This window comes from Scyliorhinus canicula, chromosome 9 (assembly GCF_902713615.1).
Source record: "Scyliorhinus canicula chromosome 9, sScyCan1.1, whole genome shotgun sequence".
In the NCBI taxonomy this organism is placed as follows: domain Eukaryota; kingdom Metazoa; phylum Chordata; class Chondrichthyes; order Carcharhiniformes; family Scyliorhinidae; genus Scyliorhinus; species Scyliorhinus canicula.
The window spans coordinates 1,987,176-2,013,063 of NC_052154.1; the positions used below are offsets into that span (position 1 = coordinate 1,987,176).

Consider the following 25,888-nt stretch of genomic DNA (forward strand, 5'->3'; position numbering starts at 1 on the left):
GATCCTCTCTTGTAGGAGATGGTCATTGTCTGGCACTTGAGTAGTGTGAATATAACTTGCCACTTGTCAGCCCCGAGCCTGGATATTGTCCAGGTCTTGCTGCATTTGGACATGGACTGCTTCATTATCTGAGGAGTCGCGAATGGTGCTGAACATTGTGCAGTCATCGGCAAACATCCCCACTTCTGACCTTGTGATGGAAGGGAGGTCATTGATGAAGCAGCTGAAGATGGTTGGGCCGAGGACACTACCCTGAGGAACTCCTGCAGTGATGTTCTGAAGCTGAGATGATTGACCTCCAACCACCACAACCATCTTCCTTTGTGCCGGGTATGACCCCAGCCAGCGGAGAGTTTCCCCCCTGATTCCCATTGACTCCAGTTTTTAAAAAAACTGATGTTTGTTGAAAGAAATTTCACAACAATCAACAATGGACAACAAGAGAAATGCAAAACATCACCATTAAATATAAAAGTAAAATGGCAGCACGGTGGTGCAGTGGTTAGCACTGCTGCTTCACGGCGCCAAGGTCCCAGGTTCGATCCCGGCTCTGGGTCACTGTCCGTGTGGAGTTTGCACATTCTCCCCGTGTCTGCGTGGGTTTTATCCCCACAACCCAGAGATGTGCAGGGTAGGTGGATTGGCCAAGCTAAATTTCTCCTTAATTGGAAAAACTGAATTGGGTACTCTAAATTAATTTAGCAAATGTAAGTAAAACAAAAGAGAAAAATACACAACGCCCAATGAACATTAAATACTAAAACTCATCGAAACCTCCTCACAACCGATGGTTAAACAAAGAAATGAATAATCCCCATCTTCGATAGAACCTACACCAATCCCCTGATGCTGAACTTGACTTTCTCCAAATACGATGGCAACATGTCACCCAGCCACATGGAAGCACTGGGTGGAGCAGGAGGCCTCCAACTGCTGTTATGGGCCAGGGTTTAGAGAACCTCAAAGTGTATCATGGAGTTCACCTGACCCACAACTTTTACTAGATTGTGGTTATGGGGAGCACATGGCCCACTCTACAGGTGTGGTACAGCAGAAATCTACAGTACTTTTAAATTAAAACACTTTATTTATGAAACCAGTTAACACTTTATAAACCCATAGTAAACATAGTAACAACTATCAGCACCAATAAATCCCCCAAAGAATACAGTACTCTATAAGTAACTCTTAATCTTTCCTTGCAACATCCATAAGACAAAAAGAACCCTTTTTACAGGAAGACATCAGGTTTAACTTCATTACTGAGAACAGTTACCACTTTGAAATCACCAAATGAACATTCATAAGCTTGCAGGGTTTCATACACATCTTGCTGTGACTGCAGCTTCTCCAAAATTCAAACAAAACTAAACACACCCTGTAGCTGTGAGCCCAAAGCGAAAGTAAAAGCAGACAGACAGCCCAGCTCCACCCACTCTCTGACATCACTGATAAATATCCATTTCTTAAAGGCACATCCACTACAGCTATTTTATAAACCCCCAACTCTTAAAGGTACTCTCACATGACACTGAGCAACATTCACATCCCTGCTATCACCGAGGCAAAGGAGCCACATCTGCCTCCACCCCCGGGACTGAATCACTGGTTCATCCGACATCCCCCAATGTGGCCACGGGTCTAACTCCATACGGAATATCTCTGACATGGTATTAAATAACAAAGCCCAGAATCTTCTCAGTTTGGGACATGCCCACAACATATGCATATAATTAGCCAGCCCAATAGAACAGTGATCACACCGACCCTCAATATTCATGAAGAACCCACTCATCCTCGCCCTAGTCAAGTGCATCTTATGTAATACCTTAAACTGGATTTGGCTCAGTAGAGCACTGAGCCGAGGAAGTGGTGGAGTTAACCCTGTGATGGGCCTTGCTCCAACTTCACCAGTAAGAACGGGGCCCAGTTCCTTTCCCATTTTGATCTCACACCGCTCAGTGCAGCAGAATCCGATGAAAGGATATGGCCATAAATGTCCGACATAGACCCCCGCATGACCTCCAGGGACAACCCCCTCCCCCCCGGTCAGACTGGGCCGGGGTCAGACTGGGCTGGGGTCTGACCGGGCTGGGTAGACTGGGCCGGGGTCAGACTGGGCTGGGATCTGACTGGGCTGGGGTCAGAGTGGGCTGGGGTCAGAGTGGGCTGGGGTCAGACTGGGCTGGGGTCAGACTGGGCTGGGGTCAGACTGGGCTGGGGTCAGACTGGGCTGGGGTCAGACCGGGCCGGGGTCAGACCGGGCCGGGGTCAGACCGGGCCGGGGTCAGACTGGGCTGGTATCTGACTGGGCTGGGGTCAGAGTGGGCTGGGGTCAGACTGGGCTGGGGTCAGACTGGGCTGGGGTCAGACTGGGCTGGGGTCAGACTGGGCCGGGGTCAGACTGGGCCGGGATCTGACTGGGCCGGGGTCAGACCGGGCCGGGGTCAGACCGGGCCGGGGTCAGACCGGGCCGGGGTCAGACCGGGCCGGGGTCAGACTGGGCTAGGGTCAGAGTGCTCTTCATCAAGGAAGCAGGGGCGGCTAAGGAAAGGAAGGAAAATCCATGAAAAATTAAGAACTTGAAAATGCCGAAAAAAACTGGAACTGGGCAGCTGGAATTTCTCAGCTTGCTCCCTAAAACTGGCAAAGCTCCCTCAGCGAACAGGTCCCCTAAAAGCTCGAGACACTTCACTTCCCAAGATTCCCAAGTGTTGGGTCCAAAACAGAAGGTAGGAAAAGGTTATTGTTGCCAATAGGGGCTCGAGAAGACAGGGAAAGGAACTTAAAATGCTTCTAAATCCTGAGGGAGCAGATCATCAGTGTGTCTGAGGAACATCTAGCGCAGGGGTGGGCAAACTTTTCCGTGCAAGGGCCACATTCAGAAATTCACAATTTTAAAGGGCCGTATAGTATATTAGGTAAAATAATTAATATTTAAAATAGCCAAAATAAAAGGTTTTTAAAGAAGAAAAAATAAATTAATTTTTATTAATTTATATTTTAAAGTAGAAACTTCACATGAAACACATGTTGTGCAGAGCAATGGTCACCCTACTCAAGTCAACGTATCCACCCTATACCAGTAACCCAACAGCCCCCCATTAACCTTAAAATAAAAAATAAAAAAATTTAATTTTTTTTTTAATGACTTGATCTTGGTGGGCCGCATAAAGACCTTTGGCGGGCCGCATGCGGGCCGTAGTTTGCCCACCCCTGATCAAGCGGGAGAAAAGGGTCACGGTGCAGTGACTATGGTGAGATGAGGAGAAGTTCCACAGGAACGAGCCTCCACTTGTCCCCAAATACAGTTGGGGTCACTGATCCGCAATAATATTTTTTAATGTTAGCGGCTCATAAATTGGGAAGGGCCAGCCCCCCCCCAACTATCTGTCTCTTTGAAGCAGAACACTACAGATTCTAGGATTCTTACCCACCCAAATAAGGGAAGAATATCAATTTATTGATCTTAATAAAAAAGAATTTTGAGAGAAAAATGAGAAGACACTGAAAAATAAATAAAACCCTCGGAAACACGTTCACTTTAATGGTTTGACCCCTGCCCACCAAGTATAGAGAGAGGTTGTTCCGCCTCTGTAGATCTACTTTGATACTGTCAGCCATACTGGTATCATTAAACTTACAAACTCCCAGATAGCGAAAGCTTGTTTTAGCAACGTGAAAAGGTAACGTCACCAGTTGGCCTGACCTCCCAGCAGGGTTAACCGGGAAACATTCACTCTTGTCTAAGTTAGTTTGTATCCAGAGAAGGAGCTGAAGGTGTTAAGAAACTTAGTTATGTCTATAACGGTTCTGTAATATAACGGAGAAGGCTGTCCACATAAAGCTGTGTTTTTCTAACTTTTTTTCCAGCGACCTACTTCCGACCAGCTGACCTTTGGGAGCCGCGTCAGTTGACCTTCACAGCACTCGCCACGACCTCTTACCTTTAATGTGAAAGGGGAGTGTGTTTGGTCCTCATGATCTCGCTCTAATCAGGTTCACAGGAGGAGAGGGCAATGCACCAGATTAGGTGCTGACTTCAGCCGGTTCCTTTGTGCCGTCTTCATCTTTGTGAATTTTTTGTTATCACCTGGAGCGAATCGTATTGGCTGAAGACGGACATCTTAGCTGGGACCTCCGGAGGAGACTGAGATGGATCATCCACTCGGCACTTCTGGCTGAAGATTGTTGCGAGTGCCTCAGCCTCGTCTTTTGCACAGTGGGCTGGGCTCCTCCATCATTGAGGGTGGGGATATCTGTGGAGCCTCCTCCTCCAGTGAGTTGTTTGATTGTCCACCCCCATCACGGCTGGATGTGGCAGGACTACAGAGCTGAGATCTGATGTGTTCATTGTGGGATCGCTGAGCTCTGCCTATCACTTGCTGCTTATGATGTTTGGCTCACAAGTAGTCCTGTGTTGTAGCTTCAACAGGCTGACACCTCATAGTTCAATATGCCTGGTGTTGCTCCTGGCATGCTCTCCTGCACTCTTCATTGAACCAGGGTTGAGCCCCTGGCTTGGTGGTAATGGTAGAGTGGGGGGTAACATAAGAACATAAGAACTAGGAGCAGGAGTCGGCCATCTGGCCCCTCGAGCCTGCTCCGCCATTCAGTGAGATCATGGCTGATCTTTTGTGGACTCAGCTCCACTTTCCGGCCTGAACACCATAACCCTTAATTCCTTTATTCTTCAAAAAACTATCTATCTTTACCTTAAAAACATGTAATGAAGGAGCCTCAACTGCTTCACTGGGCAAGGAATTCCATAGATTCACAACACTTTGGGTGAAGAAGTTCCTCCTAAACTCAGTCCTAAATCTACTTCCCCTTATTTTGAGGCTATGTCCCCTAGTTCTGCTTTCACCCGCTAGTGGAAACAACCTGCCCGCATCTATCCTATCTATTCCCTTCATAATTTTAAATGTTTCTGTAAGATCCCCCCTCATCCTTCTAAATTCCAACGAGTACAGTCCCAGTCTACTCAACCTCTCCTCATAATCCAACCCCTTCAGCTCTGGGATTAACCTAGTGAATCTCCTCAAGTAAGGAGACCAAAACTGAACACAATGGGCGCGATTCTCCGCCCCCCATGACGGGTCGGAGAATAGCGGGAGGGCCTTCCCGACATTTTTCCTGACCTCCCGCTATCCCCCCCCCCACGGCCGCCCCACGACACGAATCGCTGCTTGCCGTTTTTTTACGGCGAACAGCGATTCTCCCCTATCCGATGGGCCGAGTTCCCAGGCCTTTCCGGCCATTTTCACGAATTTAAACACACCTGCGGGTCCGATACCCGCGCACTATTTGCCCCTCCGCCGTCCCGCAGGATCAGTCCGTGGGGCGGCTGAGGGGCATGACGGACCGCGCATGCGCGGACGTTCGCTAAGACCGTGATGCCGTTCTTCAAGGGGCCGCGATGCTAGCCCCGACCGGGGGGGGGTGAATCGGGTCCCGGGAGGGGGCGCGGAGGCTGCCGTGAAACACGGCCGGTTTCACGGCAGCCTTTACGACTCTCTGCATTTGTGGAGAATCGCGCCCAATACTCCAGGTGTGGCCGCACTAACACCTTATACAATTGCAACATAACCTCCCTAGTCTTAAACTCTATCCCTCTAGCAATGAAGGACAAAATTCCATTTGCCTTCTTAATCACCTGTTGCACCTGTAAACCAACCTTCTGTGACTCATGCACTAGCACACCCAAGTCTCTCTGAACAGCGGCATGCTTTAATATTTTATCATTTAAATAATAATCCCGTTTGCTATTATTCCTACCAATGAATGCCGGGCCATGAGGTTTCAGGTTGTGGTTGAGTATAATTCTGCTGCTGCTGATGGCCCACAGTGCCTCATGGATGCCCAGTCCTGAGCTTCTAAATCTATTCAAAATCTATCCCATTTAGCACAGTGTTAGTGCCACACATCACGATGGAGGGTATCCTCAATATGAAGATGGACATTGTCTTCACAAGGACTGTGCGGTGGTCACTTCTACCAATACTGTCATGGACAGAAGCATCTGTAGCAGACAAGAGTCAAGTTTGTTTCTCCCTCTCGTTGGTTACCTCCCCACCTGCTGAAACTTACCATCCTGCCTTTGGAAATATATCGGCCGTTCCTTCACTGTCGTTGGGTCAAAATGCTGTAGTTCCCTCCCTAACAGCACAGTGGGTGTACCTACACCACACGGATTGCGGCGGTTCAAGAAGCTCACCTCCACCTTCTCAAGGGCAATTGTGGCTATTGACAATTCCAGAATTCTATTGAATTTAATTTCACAATGGTGGAATGGGCTGTTTAACTGCGCTCCCCCTGCCCAAATGATCCCCCCTCCCCGGCCACATCCCGCCTCAAATGACTGCCCTAATTTCTGCTCCCAAAGCGTCTGGTCCAGGAAGGGAGAGCTGGCAGGGGGGGGGAGGATGGAGCTGGTGGGAGTGGGTACATTTGCAATTTGGGGCCTTGGAAAAGTGTAAGTTAGAAACAGACAGTCAGAGGATTGTCGATTTTAAACACAGGGAGATATATCGAGGAGAGAGAGTATGTGTAGATTCGAGAGTCTAGGAGAAAACAAAACTTATCAATAAAAGGCTGCCGGGTCAGAGAATGAGGTAAAACCTCTGACCTACCTTGATTGGTCGAGAAATGTTAGGCTTCTTCCAGCGGAGTACGAGTAGTGCAGTTACAGTAACTCCATAACACAAATAGTTAATGAACACCACGTAATTAATCAATGTGTAAATATCTGCAATAATCAGCATCAACAAGGAAGTGACACACTATAGGTGGAAAAAGAGAAATATGACAGTGAGCACCACTTCTCGTTGTATATATCACACTCAGAGTATATCTCACACCCTCTGCATATAAGAACTAGGAGCAGGAGTCGGCCATCTGGCCCCTCGAGCCTGCTCCGCCATTCAATGAGATCATGGCTGATCTTTTATGGACTCAGCTCCACTTTCCGGCCCGAACACCATAACCCTTAATCCCTTTATTCTTCAAAAAACTATAAAAGAACAAAGAAAAGTACAGCACAGGAACAGGCCCTTCGGCCCTCCAAGCCTGTGCCGACCATGCTGCCCGACTAAACTAAAATCTTCTACACTTCCTGGGTCCGTATCCCTCTATTCCCATCCTATTCATGTATTTGTCAAGATGCCCCTTAAACATCACTATCGTCCCTGCTTCCACCACCTCCTCCGGCAGCGAGTTCCAGGCACCCACTACCCTCTGTGTAAAAAAACTTGCCTCATACATCTCCTCTAAACCTTGCCACTTGCACCTTAAACCTATGCCCCCTAGTAATTGACCCCTCTACCCTGGGGAAAAGCCTCTGACTATCTGCTCTGTCTATGCCCCTCATAATTTTGTAGACCTCTATCAGGTTGCCCCTCAACCTCCGTTGTTCCAGTGAGAACAAACCAAGTTTATTCAACCACTCCTCATAGCTAATGCCCTCCATACCAGGCAACATCCTGGTAAATCTCTTCTGCACCCTCTCTAAAGCCTCCACATCCTTCTGGTAGTGTGGCGACCAGAATTGAACACTATACTCCAAGTGTGGTCTAACTAAGGTTCTATACAGCTGCAACATGACTTGCCAATTCTTATATTCAATGCCCTGCCCCGGCCAATGAAGGCAAGCATGCCGTATGCCTTCTTGACTACCTTCTCCACCTGTGTTGCCCCTTTCAGTGACCTGTGGACTTGTACACCTAGATCTCTCTGACTTTCAATACTCTTGAGGGTTTTACCATTCACTGTATATTCCCTACCTGTATTAGACCTTCCAAAATGCATTACCTCACATTTGTCCGGATTAAACTCCATCTGCCATCTCGCCGCCCAAGTCTCCAAATGATCTAAATCCTGCTGTATCCTCTGACAGTCCTCATCGCTATCCGCAATTCCACCAACCTTTGTGTCGTCTGCAAACTTACTAATCAGGGGCGGCATGACGGAGGGTCCCGGAGTAGGGGAGTGGCGCCAACCACTCGGGTCGCGCGTCCCCAAAGGTGGGGAATTCTCCCCACCTTTGGGGGCCAGCCCCACGCCGGAGCGGTTGGCACCAGAAGACTGGCGCAAAAAACCGGCGCCCCCGGCAGCGGGGCTGGCCGAAAGGCTTTCGCCGGTCGGCGCATGCGCGATGTGGGTTTCTCTTCCGTTTCTGCCATGGCGGAGGCCGTGGTGACCGCGGAAGGAGAAAGAGTGCAGCCAGGGCACTGGCCCGGAGTCTGAGCGGGGGGCCCCGATCGCGGGCCAGGCCACCATGGGGCCCCCCCCCTGGGTCCGATCGCCCCCCCCCCTCCCAGGACCCCGGGGCCTGCTCGCGCCGCTGATCCCTCCGTTACAGAGGTGGTTCAAACCTCGGCGGCGGGAGAGGCCTTCCAGCGGCGGGACTTCGGCCCATCCGGGCCGGAGAATCACCGCAGGGGCCTCTCCGATCGGAGTGGCAAGATTCCCGCCACCGCCACTTCCCGGGTGGCGGAGAATCTCTGCCACGGCGGGGGCGGGATTTTCGGCAGCCCCAGGCGATTCTCCGACCCTGCTGGGGTTCGGAGAATTTCGCCCCAGACCAGCTACATTTTCTCCAAATCATTTATATAGACTACGAACAGCAAAGGTCCAGTACTGATCCCTGCGGAACACCACTAGTCATAGCCCTCCAATTAGAAAAGCACCCTTCCATTGCTACTCTCTGCCTTCTATGACCTAGCTAGTTCTGTATCCATCTTGCCAGCTCACCTCTGATCCCGTGTGACTTCATCTTTTGTACCAGTCTACCATGAGGGACCTTGTGAAAGGCCTTACTGAAGTCTATACAGACAACATCCACTGCCCTACCTGCATCAATCATCTTTGTAATCTATCTATCTTTATCTTAAAAACATTTAATGAAGGAGCCTCAACTGCTTCACTGGGCAAGGAATTTCATAGATTGATAACCCTTTGGATGAAGAAGTTCCTCCTAAACTCAGTCCTAAATCTACTTCCCCTTATTTTGAGGCTATGTCCCCTAGTTCTGCTGTCACCCGCCAGTGGAAACAACCTGCCCGCATTTATCCCATCTATTCCCTTCATGATTTTATATGTTTCTATAAGATCCCCTCGCATTCTTCTAAATTCCAACGAGTACAGTCTCAGTCTACTCAACCTCTCCTCATAATCCAACCCCTTCAGCTCTGGGATTAACCTAGTGAATCTCCTCTGCACACCCTCCAGTGCCAGTACGTCCTTTCTCAGGTAAGGAGACCAAAACTGAACACAATACTCCAGGTGTGGCCTCACTAACACCTTATACAATTGCAACATAACCTCCCTAGTCTTAAACTCTATCCTCTAGCAATGAAGGATAAAACTCCATTTGCTTTCTTAATCACCTGTTGCACCTGTAAATCAACTTTTTGTGACTCATGCGCTAGCACACCCAAGTCTCTCTGCACAGCAGCATGCTTTAATTTTTTTCATTTAAATAATAATCCCGTTTGCTGTTATTCCTACCAAAATGGATAACTTCACATTTGTCAACATTGTATTCCATCTGCCAGACCCTAGCCCATTCACTTAACCTATCCAAATCTCTCTGCAGACTTCCAGTATCCTCTGCACATTTCGCTTTACCACTCATCTTAGTGTCGTCTGCAAACTTGGACACATTGCCCTTGGTCCCCAACTCCAAATCACCTATGTAAATTGTGAACAATTGTGGGCCCAACACGGATCCCTGAGGGACACCACTAGCTACTGATTGCCAACCAGAGAAACACCCATTAATCCCCACTTTTTGCTTTCTATTAATTAACCAATCCTCTATCAATGCTTTACTCTTAATGCCATGCATCTTTATCTTATGCAGCAACCTTTTGTGTGGCACCTTGTCAAAGGCTTTCTGGAAATCCAGATATACGACATCCATTGGCTCCCCATTATCTACTGCACTGGTAATGTCCTCAAAACATCCAGTACATTAATTAGGCATGACCTGCCCTTTATGAACCCATCCTGCGTCTGCCTAATGGGACAAATATCACACCCATCAGAGTGTACCTCACACCGTCTCATACGTATCTACCCTATCCCTACTTGACATTTTTTGGACGCTGAGGGCAATTTATCACGGCCAATCCACCTAACCTGCACACCTTTGGACTGTGGGAGGAAACTGGAGCACCCGGAAGAAACCCACGCAGACACGGGGAGAACGTGCAGACTCCGCAGTCTCCAAGACAGTGACTCAGCCGGCTTTCGAACCTGGGACCGTGGAGCTTTGAAACAACTGTGCTAACCACTGTGCTTCATGCTGCCCATATCTCACACCCATCAGAGTATATCCTATACCCTCGCTGTATATATCACACTCATCAGAGTATATCTCACACCCTCCCTGTATATATCACACTCATCAGAGTATATCTCACACTCTCCCTGTATATATCACACTCATCAGAGTATATCTCACACTCTCACTGTATATATTACACCCATCAGAGTATATCTCACACTCTCCCTCTATATATCACAATCTCACTGTACATATCACAATCTCACTGTATATATCACAATCTCACTGTATATATCACATTCTCACTGTATATATCACAATCTCACTATATATCACATTCTCACTGTATATATCACAATCTCACTGTATATATCACAATCTCACTGTATATATCACAATCTCACTGTATATATCACAATCTCGCTGTATATATCACAATCTCGCTGTATATATCACAATCTCACTGTATATATCACATTCTCACTGTATATATCACAATCTCACTGTATATATCACATTCTCACTGTATATATCACAATCTCACTGTATATATCACAATCTCACTGTATATATCACAATCTCACTGTATATATCACAATCTCGCTGTATATATCACAATCTCGCTGTATATATCACAATCTCACTGTATATATCACATTCTCACTGTATATATCACAATCTCACTGTATATATCACAATCTCACTGTACATATCACAATCTCACTGTATATATCACATTCTCACTGTACATATCACAATCTCACTGTATATATCACAATCTCACTGTATATATCACAATCTCACTGTATATATCACAATCTCGCTGTATATATCACATTCTCGCTGTATATATCACATTCTCACTGTATATATCACAATCTCACTGTATATATCACAATCTCACTGTATATATCACAATCTCACTGTATATATCACATTCTCGCTGTATATATCACACCTATCAGATCAACATTAGTAGAGAAATGGCGCTGGGAAAACTGATGGGATTGATGGCGGATAAATCCCCAGGGCCTGAGAATCTGCATCCCAGAGTGTTTAAGGAGGAGGCTCTGGAAAGAGTGGATGCATTGATGGTCATCTTCCGGGATTCTATAGACTCTGGAACTGTCCCTGCAGATTGGAGGGTAGCTCACGTCACTCCAATATTCAAAAAGGGAGGTAGAGAGAAAGCAGGGAATTATAGACCAGTAAGCCTAACATCGGTAGTGGGGAAAATGCTTGAATCCATTATCAAGGACTTTATAGCAGAACATTTTGAAAGCAGTGGCAGGATCAGTCAGAGTCAGCATGGATTTATGAAGGGAAAATCATGCTTGACAAATCTTTTGGAATTCTTTGAAGAGATAACCAGTACAGTCCACAAGGGGGAGCCAGTCGATGTGATATATTTGGACTTTCAGAAGGCGTTTGACAAAGTCCCACATAAGAGATTATTGTGCAACATTAAAGCGCATGGGATTGGGGGAAATGTATTGAGGTGGATAGAAAACTGGTTGGCAGAGAGGAAACAAAGAGTAGGGATTAATGGGTCCTTTTCAAATTGGCAGGCAGTAACCAGTGGGATGTCTCAGGGTTCAGTGCTGGGACCCCAGCTATTCACAATATATATTAATGATTTAGATGAGGGAACAAAATGTAACATCTCAAAGTTTGCAGATGATACCAAGTTGGGTGGGATGGTGAATTGTGACGAGGAGGCAGGGATCCTACAGCAAGATCTGGACAGGTTGGGCGAGGGGGCAAATCAATGGCAGATGCAGTATAATTTGGATAAGTGTGAGGTTATTCACTTTGGAAGCAAAAACAGTAAGGCAGATTACTACCTGAATGGTTGTAAATTGGGAGAGGGGAGTGTGCAGCGGGACCTGGGTGTCCTTGTGCACCAGTCGCTGAAGGTAAGCATGCAGGTGCAGCAGGCGGTAAAGAAGGCTAATGGTATGTTGGCCTTCATTGCGAGAGGTTTCGAGTATAGAAGCAGGGATGTGTTGTTGCAATTATACAGGGTCTTGGTGAGGCCACATATGGAGTATTGTGTGCAGTTTTGGTCTCCTTCTCTGAGGAAGGATGTTGTTGCTCTTGAGGAAGTGCAGCGAAGGTTTACCAGACTGATTCCAGAGATGGCGGGATGGAGGATAGATGCAGGGGAGATGTTTCCAATGGTCGGTGTGTCCAGAACCAGGGGTCACAGTCTGAGGATTCAGGGTAAACCATTTCAGACAGAGATAAGGAGACATTTCTTCACACAGAGTGGTGAGCCTGTGGAATTTATTACCACAGGAAGTAGTTGATGCTAAAACTTTGAATATATTGACGAGGCGGCTGGATATAGCACTTGGGGAGAATGGGATCAAAGGCTATGGGGAGAAAGCAGGATTAGGCTATTGAGTTGGATGATCAGCCATGATTGTGATGAATGGCGGAGCAGGCTCGAAGGGCCAAAAGGCCTCCTCCAGCTCTTATCTTCTATATATCTGTGTATTATATCTCGCATTCACTGTACATATCACACCCATCAGAGTATATCTCACACCCTCACTGCATATGTAACGCCCCTGGCTGTGTACACACTGAGCTGTATAAGTTACACCCCTCAATGTAACAGCCTGGCATATCCCACAACCCTCACTGTAACTCTGTGATATAGCCCACACACCTCATTGTGATACAGAGTGTGGTGCAACGCAGTACTGACCCGCTGACAGTGCGGCACTCCCTCAGTACTGACCCTCTGACAGTGCAGCACTCCCTCAGTAATGACCCTCTGACAGTGCAGCACTCCCTCAGTACTGACCCTCTGACAGTGCAGCACTCCCTCAGTACTGACCCTCTGACAGTGCGGCACTCCCTCAGTACTGACCCTCTGACAGTGCAGCACTCCCTCAGTACTGACCCTCTGACAGTGCAGCACTCTCTCAGTACTGACCCTCTGACAGTGCAGCACTCCCTCAGTACTGACCCTCTGACAGTGCAGCACTCCCTCAGTACTGACCCTCTGACAGTGCAGCACTCCCTCAGTACTGACCCTCTGACAGTGCAGCACTCCCTCAGTACTGACCCTCTGACAGGGCGGCACTCCCTCAGTACTGACCCTCTGACAGTGCAGCACTCCCTCAGTACTGACCCTCTGGCAGTGCGGCACTCCCTCAGTACTGACCCTCTGACAGGGCGGCACTCCCTCAGTTGCATTGGTGTGACAGCCTGGACTCGTGCCTTAAGTGTCTCGAGTGGGATTGGATCTCCATCATCGTGTACCTGTGAGTGAGGGAGTGCCACCCACAGGAATATAGCAATAACTAGCAGGAGTGGGCCAGCACAGTAGCACCTTACCTCAGTCGTTCAAGATTCACCCCTTATCCCCAAATTATGACCCTTGTTCTGGATTCCCCCACCATCGGGAACATTCTTTCTGAATCTACCCTGTCTAATCCGGTTGGAACGTTACAAGTTTCAATGAGATCCCGTCTCACTCTCCTAAGCTCCAATGAATATAATAATAATCTTTATTGTCACAAGTAGGCTTACATTAACACTGCAATGATGTTACTGTGAAAAGCCCCTAGTCGCCACATTCCGGCGCCTGTTCGGGTACACAGAGGGAGAATTCAGAATGTCCAATTCACCTAATAGCACGTCTTTCGGGACTTGTGGGAGGAAACCGGAGTTCCCGGAGGAAACCCACGCAGACACGGGGAGAACGTGCAGACTCCGCACAGACAGTGACCCAAGCCGGGAATCGAACCTGGGACCCAGGTGCTGTGAAGCAACAGTGCTAACCAGTGTGCTGCCTTGCCGCCCAACAGGAATACAATCCGATTTGGTCTCTCTTCTTATGACAGTCCCACCATCCCAGGAATCAGCCTGGTAAACCATGGCTGCGCTCCCTCCATAGGAACATCCTTCCTCAGATAGGGACACCAAAACTGCGGACAATACTCCAGGTGTGGCCTCACCAATGCCCCTAGAATCCGCCCCTTTATTCCTGCACTCCAATCCCCTTTAATAAAGGCCAACATGACACTTGCCTTCCTAATTGCTTGCTGACATGTCTGCAATCTTACAAGCACAACCAATTCTCTTCGAATATCAACACTTCGGGATCGATTCCCCCCTGAAGTGAACAAAGTCCCGAGCGACAGTGATTAGCACTGTTGCTTCATGGCTCCTGGGTCCCAGGTTCGATTCCCGTCTTGGGTCACTGTGGAGTCTGCACGTCCTCCCCGTGTCTGCGTGGGTTTCCTCCGGGTGCTCCGGTTTCCTCCCACAAGTCCCGAAAGTCCTAGGATGCAATCCATCAGGGAAGGGGACTAATCTGCCGTTAGCCCCATTAGTTTGAGTGAGAGAGCGAGTGTGTGACAGAGACAGAGAGAGTGACAGAGAGAGAGACAGACAGAGAGAGTGACAGAGAGAGTGACAGAGAGAGAGAGAGACGGAGAGAGAGACAGAGATGGAGAGAGAGATGGAGAAAGAGGGGAAGAGAGAGACAGAGAGAGGGAGAGAGGAAGTGAAAGAGAGAGAGCGAGGGAGGGAGAGACAGAGAGAGGGAGAGAGAGCAAGAGGGAGGGAGAGAGAGAGAGTGAGAGAGAGATAGGGAGAGAGAGAGAGAGGGAGAGTGAGAGGGAGATAAGAAAAGAGAGAGAGGGAGAGAGAGAGAGACAGAGAGAGGTTGCGCTACACTGTCAACCACAGCTGACATTCAGTTCTAAACTGATATGTTATCGAGTTTATTCTTGCAGTTGGCTGGTGACAGTGGATGTGACGGATGGTGAGCAGAACTTCAAACTTCCTTACGGAGCATAGGAGTGCCGGAATGGGAGTGCAGCGTTTCATGTGGATCATCGCAAGAAGACTCGGTAAGTGACCTTCACGAGCTCCTGAGTAACACAGTCTGAAAACAAAAGCCAATTTGAAAGAACACAGCATCAAATCTAGTTAAAAATAAGAATACAGAGTAAAGCTCCCTCAACACCATCCCCATCAAACACTCCCAGGACAGGTGTCATAATATCCACTCATGTATATAATGAGATGCAGACAGGCAGTGATTGACACACAGGATAACCAATGAACACACACGACACAGAACAACCAATCATCAGACAGGACACCACCACTATAAAGCCCACAGGGCATTAAGACTCTCCCTCTCTCACAGGACACAGCTAGGGAGATAGTCGCAATGCACAGGCCAATGAACATTATCACCATGTGGTAGAGAGCTAGTCTGGTCAAGCCAGTAGGAGGTTATCAGTTAGGTTAATAGAGTGTCAACCCACAGCAGATTATGTACAGCAATCAACAGGTTCAATAAAACAGTGTTGGACCATCTCCTGGTCGGAAGCCTGTTTCGTCGTTTTACTGCATCCAGTTGCAGTCGACGTTAGACCAACACAGATAACACATCAACAGTACAGGCCTGCTTCAGAACCAATGGGCGCTGCCATCTTGCCTACCCCAGGACACGTGCAGCCAGAGGGCGCCGCAATCTTGCCTACCCCAGGACAGGATCTTCATCAGGTCTGAGGTCCAGCGGCTGCTGAGGGAAGGTATCATCGAGGCCAGCAACAGCCCCTGGAGAGCCCAAGTGGTAGTCGTGAAAACCGGGGAGAAATACAGGATGGTCGTTGACTACAGTCAGACCATCAACTGGTACACGCAGCTTGACGCGTACCCCCTCCCACGCATATCTGATATAAGAAGAAAGAAAATTCCAGCACAGGAACAGGCCCTTCGGCCCTCCCAGCCTGCGCCAATCCAGATCCTTTATCTAAACCTGTTGCCTATTTTCCAAGGATCTACTTCCCTCTGTTCCCCGCCCGTTCATATATCTGTCTAGATGCATCTTAAATGATGCTATCGTGCCCGTCTCTACCACCGCCACAGGCAAAGCGTTCCAGGCACCCACCACCCTCTGCGTAAAAAACTTTCCACGCACATCTCCCTTAAACTTTCCCCCTCTCACCTTGAAATCGTGACCCCTTGTAACTGACACCCCCACTCTTGGGAAAAAGCTTGTTGCTATCCACCCTGTCCATACCTCTCATAATTTTGTAGACCTCAATCAGGTCCCCCCTCAACCTCCGTCTTTCCAATGAAAACAATCCTAATCTACTCAACCTTTCTTCATACCTAGCATCCTCCATACCAGGCCACATCCTGGTGAACTTCCTCTGCATCCTCTCTAAAGCATCCACATCCTTCTGGTAATGTGGCGACCAGAACTGCATGCAGTATTCCAAATGTGGCCTAACCAAAGTCCTATACAACTGTAACATGACCTGCCGACTCTTGTACTCAATACCCCGTCCGATGAAGGCAAGCATGTTGTATGCATTCTTGACCACTCTATCGACCTGCGTTGCCACCTTCAGGGTACAATGGACCTGAACTCCCAGATCTCTCTGTACATCAATTTTCCCCAGGACTCTTCCATTGACCGTATAGTCCGATCTTGAATTAGATCTTCCAAAATGCATCACCTCGCATTTGCCTGGATTGAACTCCATCTGCCATTTCTCTGCCCAACTCTCCAATCTATCTATATTTTGTTGTATTCTCTGACAGTCCTCCTCGCTATCTGCAACTCTACCAATCTTAGTATCATCTGCAAACTTGCTTATCAGACTACCTATACCTTCCTCCAGATCATTTATGTAGATCACAAACAACAGTGGTCCGAGCACGGATCCCTGTGGAACACCACTAGTCACCTTTCTCCATTTTGAGACACTCCCTTCCACCACTACTCTCTGTCTCCTGTTGCCCAGCCAGTTCTTTATCCATCTAGCTAGTACACCCTGAACCCCATACGACTTCACTTTTTCCATCAACCTGCCATGGGAAACTTTATCAAACACATTACTGAAGTCCATGTATATGACATCTACAGCCCTTCCCTCATCAATTAACTTTTGTCACTTCCTCAAAGAATTCTATTAGGTTTGTAAGACATGACCTTCCCTGCACAAAACCATGCTGCCTATCACTGATAAGTCTATTTTCTTCCAGATGTGAATAGATCCTATCTCTCAGTATCTTCTCCAACAGTTTGCCTACCACTGACATCAAGCTCACAGGTCTATAATTCCCTGGATTATCCCTGCTACCCTTCTTAAACAAAGGGACAACATTAGCAATTCTCCAGCCCTCCGGGACCTCACCCGTGCTCAAGGATGCTGCAAAGATATCTGTTAAGGCCCCAGCTATTTCGTCCCTCGCTTCCCTCAGAAACCTGGGATAGATCCCATCCGGTCCTGGGGACTTGTCCACCTTAATGTCTTTTAGAATACCCAAAACCTCCCCCTTCCTTATGCCGACATGACCTAGAGTATTTAAACATCCATCCCCAGCCTCAACATCCGTCATGTCCCTGTCCTTGGTGAATATCGATGCAAAGCACTCATTAAGAATCGAACTCATTTCCTCTGACTCCACGCATAAATTCCCTCTTTTGTCTTTGAGTGGGCCAATCCTTTCTCTAGTTCCCCTCTTGCTCCTTATATACGAATAAAAGGCTTTGGGATTTTCCTTAACCCTGTTAGCCAAAAATATTTCATGACCCCTTTTAGCCCTCTTTATTGCGCGTTTGAGATTTGTCCTACTTTCCCGATATTCCTCCAAAGCTTCATCAGTTTTGAGTCGCCTCGATCTTATGTATTTTTCATAGAATTTACAGTGCAGAAGGAGGCCATTCGGCCAACCGAGTCTGCACCGGCTCTTGGAAAGAGCACCCTACCCAAGCCCATACCTCCACCCTATCCCCATAACCCAGTAACCCCAACCAACACTAAGGGCAATTTGGACCCTGAGGACAATTTAGCATGGCCAATCCACCTAACCTGCACATCTTTGGACTGTGGGAGGAAACCGGAGCACCCGGAGGAAACCCACCCACACACGGGGAGGATGTGCAGACTCCGCACAGACAGTGACACAAGCCGGGAATCGAACCTGGGACCCCGGAGCTGTGAAGCATTTGTGCTAACCACTGTGCTACCGTGCTGCCCAAGAAAAACGGATCACTGAAGTCATATCATTACCCATAATTAGTCCTTTTTCTTTTTTAAATTTAGAGTGGGGAGTCAGTGGGTAGTGAGGGTGGGGAGTCAGTGGGTAGTGAGGGGTGGGAGGGGAGTGGGTAGTGAGGGTGGGGAGTCAGTGGGTAGTGAGGGGTGGGAGGGAGTGGGTAGTGAGGGTGGGGAGGCAGTGGGTAGTGAGGGGTGGGAGGCAGTGGGTAGTGAGGGGTGGGAGGGAGTGGGTAGTGAGGGGTGGGAGGGAGTGGGTAGTGAGGGGTGGGAGGCAGTGGGTAGTGAGGGTGGGGAGTCAGTGGGTAGTGAGGGGTGGGAGGGAGTGGGTAGTGAGGGGTGGGAGGCAGTGGGTAGTGAGGGTTGGGGAGGGAGTGGGTAGTGAGGGTGGGAGGGAGTGGGTAGTGAGGGTTGGGGAGGGAGTGGGTAGTGAGGGGTGGGAGGGAGTGGGTAGTGAGGGGTGGGAGGGAGTGGTAGTGAGGGTTGGGGAGGGAGTGGGTAGTGAGGGTTGGGGAGGTAGTGGGTAGTGAGGGGTGGGGAGGGAGTGGGTAGTGAGGGTGGGGGTGGGAGTGGGTAGTGAGGGTGGGGGAGGGAGTGGGTAGTGAGGGTTGGGGTGGAGTGGGTAGTGAGGGTGGGGAGGCAGTGGATAGTGAGGGTTGGGGAGGGAGTGGGTAGTGAGGGGGGAGGGAGTGGGTAGTGAGGGTGGGGAGGCAGTGGGTAGTGAGGGTGGGAGGGAGTGGGTAGTGAGGGGGGAGGGAGTGGGTAGTGAGGGTTGGGGAGGTAGTGGGTAGTGAGGGGTTGGGGAGGTAGTGGGTAGTGAGGGGTGGGGAGGGAGTGGGTAGTGAGGGTTGGAGAGGGAGTGGGTAGTGAGGGGTGGGAGGGAGTGGGTAGTGAGGGTGGGGAGGGAGTGGGTAGTGAGGGTTGGGGTGGGAGTGGGTAGTGAGGGTTGGGGTGGGGAGTGGATAGGGAGGGTGCGGAGGGAGTGGGTAGCGAGGGTTGGGGAGGGAGTGGGTAGTGAGGGTGGGGAGGGAGTGGGTAGTGAGGGGGGGAGGGAGTGGGTAGTGAGGGTGGGGAGGGAGTGGGTAGTGAGGGGGTTGGGGAAGGGAGTGGTAGTGAGGGGTGGGAGGGGAGTGGGTAGGAGTGGTGGGGAGGGAGTGGGTAGGAGTGAAGGGTGGGGAGGGAGTGGGTAGTGAGGGGTGGGGAGGGAGTGGGTAGTGAGGGGTGGGGAGGGATGGGTATGAGGGGTGGGGGAGGGAGTGGTAGTGAGGGTGGGGGAGAGGAGTGGGTAGTGAGGGTGGGGAGGGAGTGGGTAGTGAGGGTGGGGAGGCAGTGGGTAGTGAGGGTGGGGAGGCAGTGGGTAGTGAGGGTGGGGAGGGAGTGGGTAGTGAGGGGTGGGGAGGCAGTGGGTAGTGAGGGGGGGGGAGGTAGTGGGTAGTGAGGGTGGGGAGGCAGTGGGTAGTGTGGGTGGGGAGGCAGTGGGTAGTGAGGGTGGGGAGGGAGTGGGTAGTGAGGGGGGGGAGGGAGTGGGTAGTGAGGGTTGGGGAGGTAGTGGGTAGTGAGGGTGGGGAGGCAGTGGGTAGTGAGGGGGGGGAGGGAGTGGGTAGTGAGGGTGGGGAGGCAGTGGGTAGTGAGGGTTGGGGAGGGAGTGGGTAGTGAGGGGGGGGAGTGGTTAGTGAGTGTGGGAGGGAGTGGGTAGTGAGGGTGGGGAGGCAGTGGGTAGTGATGGGTGGGAGGGAGTGGGTAGTGAGGGTGGGTAGGGGGGTAGTGAGGGGGGAGGGAGTGGGTAGTGAGGGTTGGGAGGGAGTGGGTATGAGGGGGGGGGGGAGGGGGGGTCGGGAGGGTTGGGGGAGGGAGTGGTAGTGAGGGGGAGGGTGGGTATGAGGGTGGGAGGAGTGGTAGTGAGGGGGGTGGGAGGGAGTGGGTAGTGAGGGGAGGGAGTGGGTAGTGAGGGTTGGGGAGGTAGTGGGTAGTGAGGGTTGTCAGGGATGAGTGCTCCCGCGTGTGAGTTAATTCCTGAATGGAAGAGATGATTCCCACCTGGAGGAGGTGAACAGGTATCCGTTGATCCCTCCAAATGTTGAGAGAACCACAGAAAAGGGCATGATCCACGGCATTGACCCCAGTAACTTCTCCCCAAATGTCTGAGAAAACAGAAAAATGTCATTAGTGTCTTTGTAGCACAATCATAACCTGGGGTCATGGGTCAGGTATCAGACTGGGGGATTAGGAATACACACTCCCCCACGGACATCCCTCCCACATCCAGTGTCAAACTGGAGGGCCATGAACTGGGCGCTGCCTCCTGCAGTGGAGTAGCTGCTCTGTGATCTTGTTCTGTTGCATTGAACATTTTGCCTTATTGACTGGGTGTGGATCTTTAACACACGCCCCTGTGTTCCTCCGAATTCCCAAAGGACTTTACACCCATTGAAATGAGTGGGGAGCAGTCAGTGATGTTTGTAGTTACACAGCAAGCTCCCACAAACAGCAGTGCCATCAGTGATTTATTTTAGTAACTTTGATGGGCAACGTTATTGGCAGCAGGGAGATCTCCGCCTACTCTTCTTCAAATAGTCGAAATGGATGACGGCCATTCAGTGCATTGAGTTCATGCTAGCCCACTGTACAGCAATCCAGCCTTTCCCATTCCCTCACTCCCATTCCCTCACTCCCAGTCCCTCACTCCCATTCCCTCACTCCCAGTCCCTCACTCCCATTCCCTCACTCCCATTCCCTCACTCCCATTCCTCACTCCCATCCCTCACTTACTCCCATTCCCTCACTCCCATTCCCTCACTCCCATTCCCTCACCCCTCCCCCATTCCCTCACTCCCAGCCCTCACTCCCATTCCCTCACTCCCTTCCCTCACTCCCATTCCCTCACTCCCTTCCCTCACTCCCAGCCCTCACTCCCATTCAACTCACTCCCATTCCCTCACTCCCAGTCCCTCACTCCCATTCCCTCACGCCCATTCCTCACTCCCAGTCCCTCACTCCATTACCCTCACTCCCAGTCCCTCACTCCCAGTCCCTCACTCCCAGCCCCTCACTCCCAACCCCTCACTCCATTACCCTCACTCCCAGTCCCTCACTCCCAGTCCCTCACTCCCATTCCCTCACTCCCATTCCCTCACTCCCATTAACTCACTCTAACAGCTAGTTTCCTTCAGCCGTTCATCCAATTGCTGAGATTATTGTTTATTTCCACTCCCTCTGAGACAGCGAGTTTCGGGTCATTACCACTCACTGTGTAAAAAAGGTCTCCCCACTCCCACTCTCCCCCCTCCCCCCCTCCCCTCCCCACCCCCCTCCCCCTCCCTCCCCCCTCCCCACCCCCTCCCTCCCCTCCCCACTTCCTCCCCTCCCTCCCTCCCCCTACCCACCCCCTCCCTCCCCCCTCCCCACCCCCCTCCCCACCCCCTCCCTCCCCCCTCCCCACCCCCTCCCCACCCCCTCCCTCCCCCCTCCCCACCCCCCTCCCCACCCCCTCCCCCCCTCCCCACTCCCCCCTCCCCACCCACTCCCCCTCCCCCCTCCCCACCCACTCCCCCTCCCCCCCTCCCCACCCCCTCCCCCTCCCTCCCCCTCCGCACCCCTCCCCCCTCCCCGTCCCTCCCCACTCCCCCTCCCCCACTCCCCACCCCCTCCCCCTCCACACCCCCCTCCCTCCCTCCCCCCTACCCACCCCCCTCCCCATCCCCTCCCCCCCCTCCCCACCCCCTCCCCCCCCCACCCCCCTCCCTCCCCCCTCCCCCTCCCCCTCCCCCACCCCCCTCCCTCCCTACCCCCTACCCACCCCCCTCCCTCCCCCCCCTCCCCACCCCCCTCCCCACCCCCTCCCCCTCCCTCCCTCCCCCTCCCCCCTCCCCACCCCCCTCCCCCCTCCCCACCCCCCCCCTCCCCCCTCCCCACCCGGGTCTCTGGAGGAAAACCCTAAATCCGTGTACCCTCATCCTTAAACCATCAGCCAATGGGAGCATCTTTCCTTTACCTTATCTAAACCTGTCTGACTGGCGCACGCCTCTGCCAACTCGCTCCTCAATCCCCTTCACTCCAAGGAGGAGAATTCCAGCTTCTCCAACCGAAAATCCCCTATCCCTGGGAGCATTCTGGGAAATCTCCTCTAACCCCCTCAATGTCCCTCACACTCTCCCTGAAGCTGAGCTGGACACAATACCCCAGCTGTGACCGAGCCAGAGTTTTGCACAGGTTCAGGGTAAGGTGGCTGAGTTTGCAATGCAGGGATTAATTTTCTCAGGGCCATTAACTGATCCATCGCCAGTGCAGGGTGTGAGGGGAGATCCAAACGACGCTCCCTTTCGGTGACAACTGGTGTTTGAGGAACTCATCCTGACTGAATGCTGGGCTGGAATAGACCCTCTCTCCAGCTGCTCCTGGTGACATTAATCTGCTGGGAAAAGTCCAGCAGAACCAGCAAAGCAAGAAGCTTCACTTACCACAGCTACAGCTCCCGAGTCCAGCAGCTCCTGTGGGTCCATCGCTGTTATGTAGGCCACATTGGAGAATACGTACACAAAGGTCACCAGGGGGATAGAGATGAAGATAGCACGAGGAATATTCCTGGCAGGAGGATTTAAAAAAGATTCAAAATTATTCCGTAACATCAAGAAAACACAAGGCGAGACAGAATGGAAGAATTTGCATTTCCGTAGCTCCCGTCATCATCTGCGACCGTCAATGAAGTAATTTCAAATCAAAACAAAAAGAGAGAATGTTGGACAATCTCAGCAGGTCTGGCAGCGTCTGTTTGAGAGAGAAGGGAGCGAACGTTTCCAGTCTTTGTCAAAGCTGAGAGAGAACTGGAAATAGGGTCAGATTTATAGCAAGATTCTCCGGCAAGATTTCTTTTTTTTAAAAAATATTTTTATTGTCCCCCTTTTTCACATTTTCTCCCGAATTTACCCCCACCAACAACAAACAATAATCAACAACAAATATGTCAAACCCCATCACAATAACAACGATCCCATCCTCCCACCTACCCCCAAACATCAGCCCGCATAATTACATAAACAAATGACCAAAAAGGAATCAGGGATTGCCCACAGCCATCTTTAATATACACAGCCCCCCCCCCCCCCCCCCAACCCACCCCCCCCCCCCCCCCCCATCCCCCCCCCCCCCCCACCTAATGTTAGTGTGGAAGCGAGCGGGAATTGCCGCGAGCTTCCCGGTGTTCAGCTCGGTGAGACCGGTAACTGGCCCACTTAGCGAGGCCCCACCAGCTTCGCTCCGCAAATGAAGGTTCGCCAGCCAATTCGCCGGGACGGCGCTCGCCAGCTCCCTGCTAACAACGTCGAGCAGCCTTTAAATTGCACTTGTCCAGCCAACCCCAGCCAGTTCACAACAATGGCGTCGAGACGCCCGACCCCAAGGTTTGGAGACGTGGACCTGGGGAGGCTCCTGGGTATGGCTGAGGCCAGGAGGGAGGTCCTATTCCCCCAAGGGTTTCAGAGGGTAAGCCTGGGATGAAATGGCAGCGGCTGTTAGCTCGGGCATCATTACCAGGGGCTGGTTTAGCACACAGGGCTAAATCGCTGGCTTTTAAAGCAGACCAAGCAGGCCAGCAGCACGGTTCAATTCCCGTACCAGCCTCCCCGAACAGCCGCCGGAATGTGGCGACTAGGGGCTTCGCACAATAACTTAATTGAAGCCTACTCGTGACAATAAGCAATTTTCATTTCATTTCAGCAGGAGGACCGGCCTCCAGTGCCGCAAGGTCAACGACCTCCCCACTGGGCAGCACGGGTCAGTTAGCACCGCCCCCCCCAGAGACCTTTCTGCCCCCACCCGAGAAGTCCCCCCCCCCCCCAAGCCTCCATTCACCCCCCCTAACTTCAACACCTCCCCTCCCCAACCACTGTGAACTGCACGTGCGGCTAACGGTGCCCTCTCTGTTCTCCTACAGGAGATGTCCCACAATCGCCGGGAGGGGGTCCAGACTGACGGCAGGGTGCTGGACATCAGAATCCTCACCACCTTTGAGGAGCGGGCCCTGGTGGTGACCGGGGTGGCTGAGGACACGGAGATCAGCGCACGGGGCAGAGCTGAGGATCCACCGGGCCCCACCCAGATGGACTGTCACACGTGAGTTGTTATTGCCTTGGTGACTGACCCATCCCTCCCACTGACCACATGTCCATTCTCCCACAGGACCTCCAGCCATTGGCGCCGGCCCATCCCGGGCGGCCCCTCTCCAGCCTCCCCGGAGACCACCCAGAGGGGAGCTCCGAGAAGACACGATCGAGGCATCACAGCTGTCATCCTCACCCTCCACCAAAGCAGATACACACACCTCGGTGGGAAATAGTGGTCAGGCTTCTGGGGCACAATCTGGTGAGCACCACATTGCTGCTGATGTACATCATATGGAGGCAGGAACCCCCGGGCGAGACAGGAGGGCTGCAGGGTCCCAGGGCCCAGCTGGGCCCCAGCCTGATACTCAGCCTCAGGGTTACCCGGAGCTGTGCGGGTTTGAGGTCACATGTCGCCAAACCTGTTACGGACGGTAGATCTCGTTCCCTAAAGGACATTAGTGAACCAGATGGGTTTTTACGACAAGCGACAATGGTTTCATGGTCATCATTAGTCCTTTAATTCCAGATCTATATTGAATTCAAATTTCACCATCAGCCCCGGTGGGATTTGAACCTGGGTCCGCAGAGCGTTACTCTGGGTCTCTGGATTACTAGCCCAGTGACAATATCACTACACCATGTATTGCAATTTCCATGTACCATCCCAGGATGTAGCTGTCGTGCATACTCCCCGGGAAATGTGCACACGTTCATGACCTGTAAGTGGTGGTCACACACGAGCTGAATGTTCCGAGAATAGAACCCCTTCCTGTTAACGTAGGGCACTCCCAGCTAGGCTGGTCAGCACAGGGTGACACGCGTGCCGTCTATCAGCCCCTGGACCTGGGGCATCGCAGTGATGGTGGACAAACCTGCAGCCCGGGCATCCTGTTGGGCCTGGTCTGTGTTTATACAGCTGTCTGCCCGGGGGGTGGGGGGGGTGGTCTCGGTTGAGAGACGAGGCAGACATGTCAGAAGCGGCAGTTTTGAAGGTGGAATCCAAAGATGTGCAGGTTGAGTGGATTGGCCATGATAAATTGCCCTTAGTGTCCAAAATTCTATGATAATCCATGATTAACCTAGGACAAAAGTTCGGCACAACATCGTGGGCCGAAGGGCCTGTTCTGTGCTGTATTTCTCTATGTTCTAAGATGCGACAGAGGAGGAGAAACTGGGAGCATGGCATGGAGTCCTTACAGGGAGCGGGCTGTGAGGAGCTGTAGGCGAGGTAGCTGAGTGAGTGGGTGGGTTTTTAATGAAAATTGATGGTCAGTCAATCATTGGAAATGGAGATGGGGAGGTCAAGGAAGGGACGTACCAGAGATAGAACACGTGAAGGTGAGAGAGTGGTGGAAATTGGAAGGAAAAAGCAATGAAATGTTCCAGGTCAAGACGAGAGCATGAAGTGGCACCGATACAGTCATCAATATAACAGAAGAGAGTTGTAGGAGAGGGCCTGA

General features: G+C 51.1%; 1 protein-coding gene across 2 annotated transcripts in view; it reads right to left on the reverse strand.

Moving 5' to 3' along the window:
* The window catches only part of LOC119971057 (large neutral amino acids transporter small subunit 2-like), a 140,241-nt gene that overhangs the window by 13,009 nt on the left and 101,344 nt on the right, over positions 1–25,888 (reverse strand). Inside the window, exons 6-9 of one of the 2 annotated variants that reach the window (XM_038806185.1) lie at positions 22,788–22,911; positions 20,368–20,471; positions 15,098–15,194; positions 6,633–6,782 (exon numbers count right to left, since the gene is read on the reverse strand). In XM_038806185.1, the coding sequence (XP_038662113.1) occupies positions 6,633–6,782; positions 15,098–15,194; positions 20,368–20,471; positions 22,788–22,911 (475 nt within the window). The remainder of the gene's footprint in view (positions 1–6,632; positions 6,783–15,097; positions 15,195–20,367; positions 20,472–22,787; positions 22,912–25,888) is intronic. The other variant, XM_038806186.1, reaches the window with a different exon arrangement.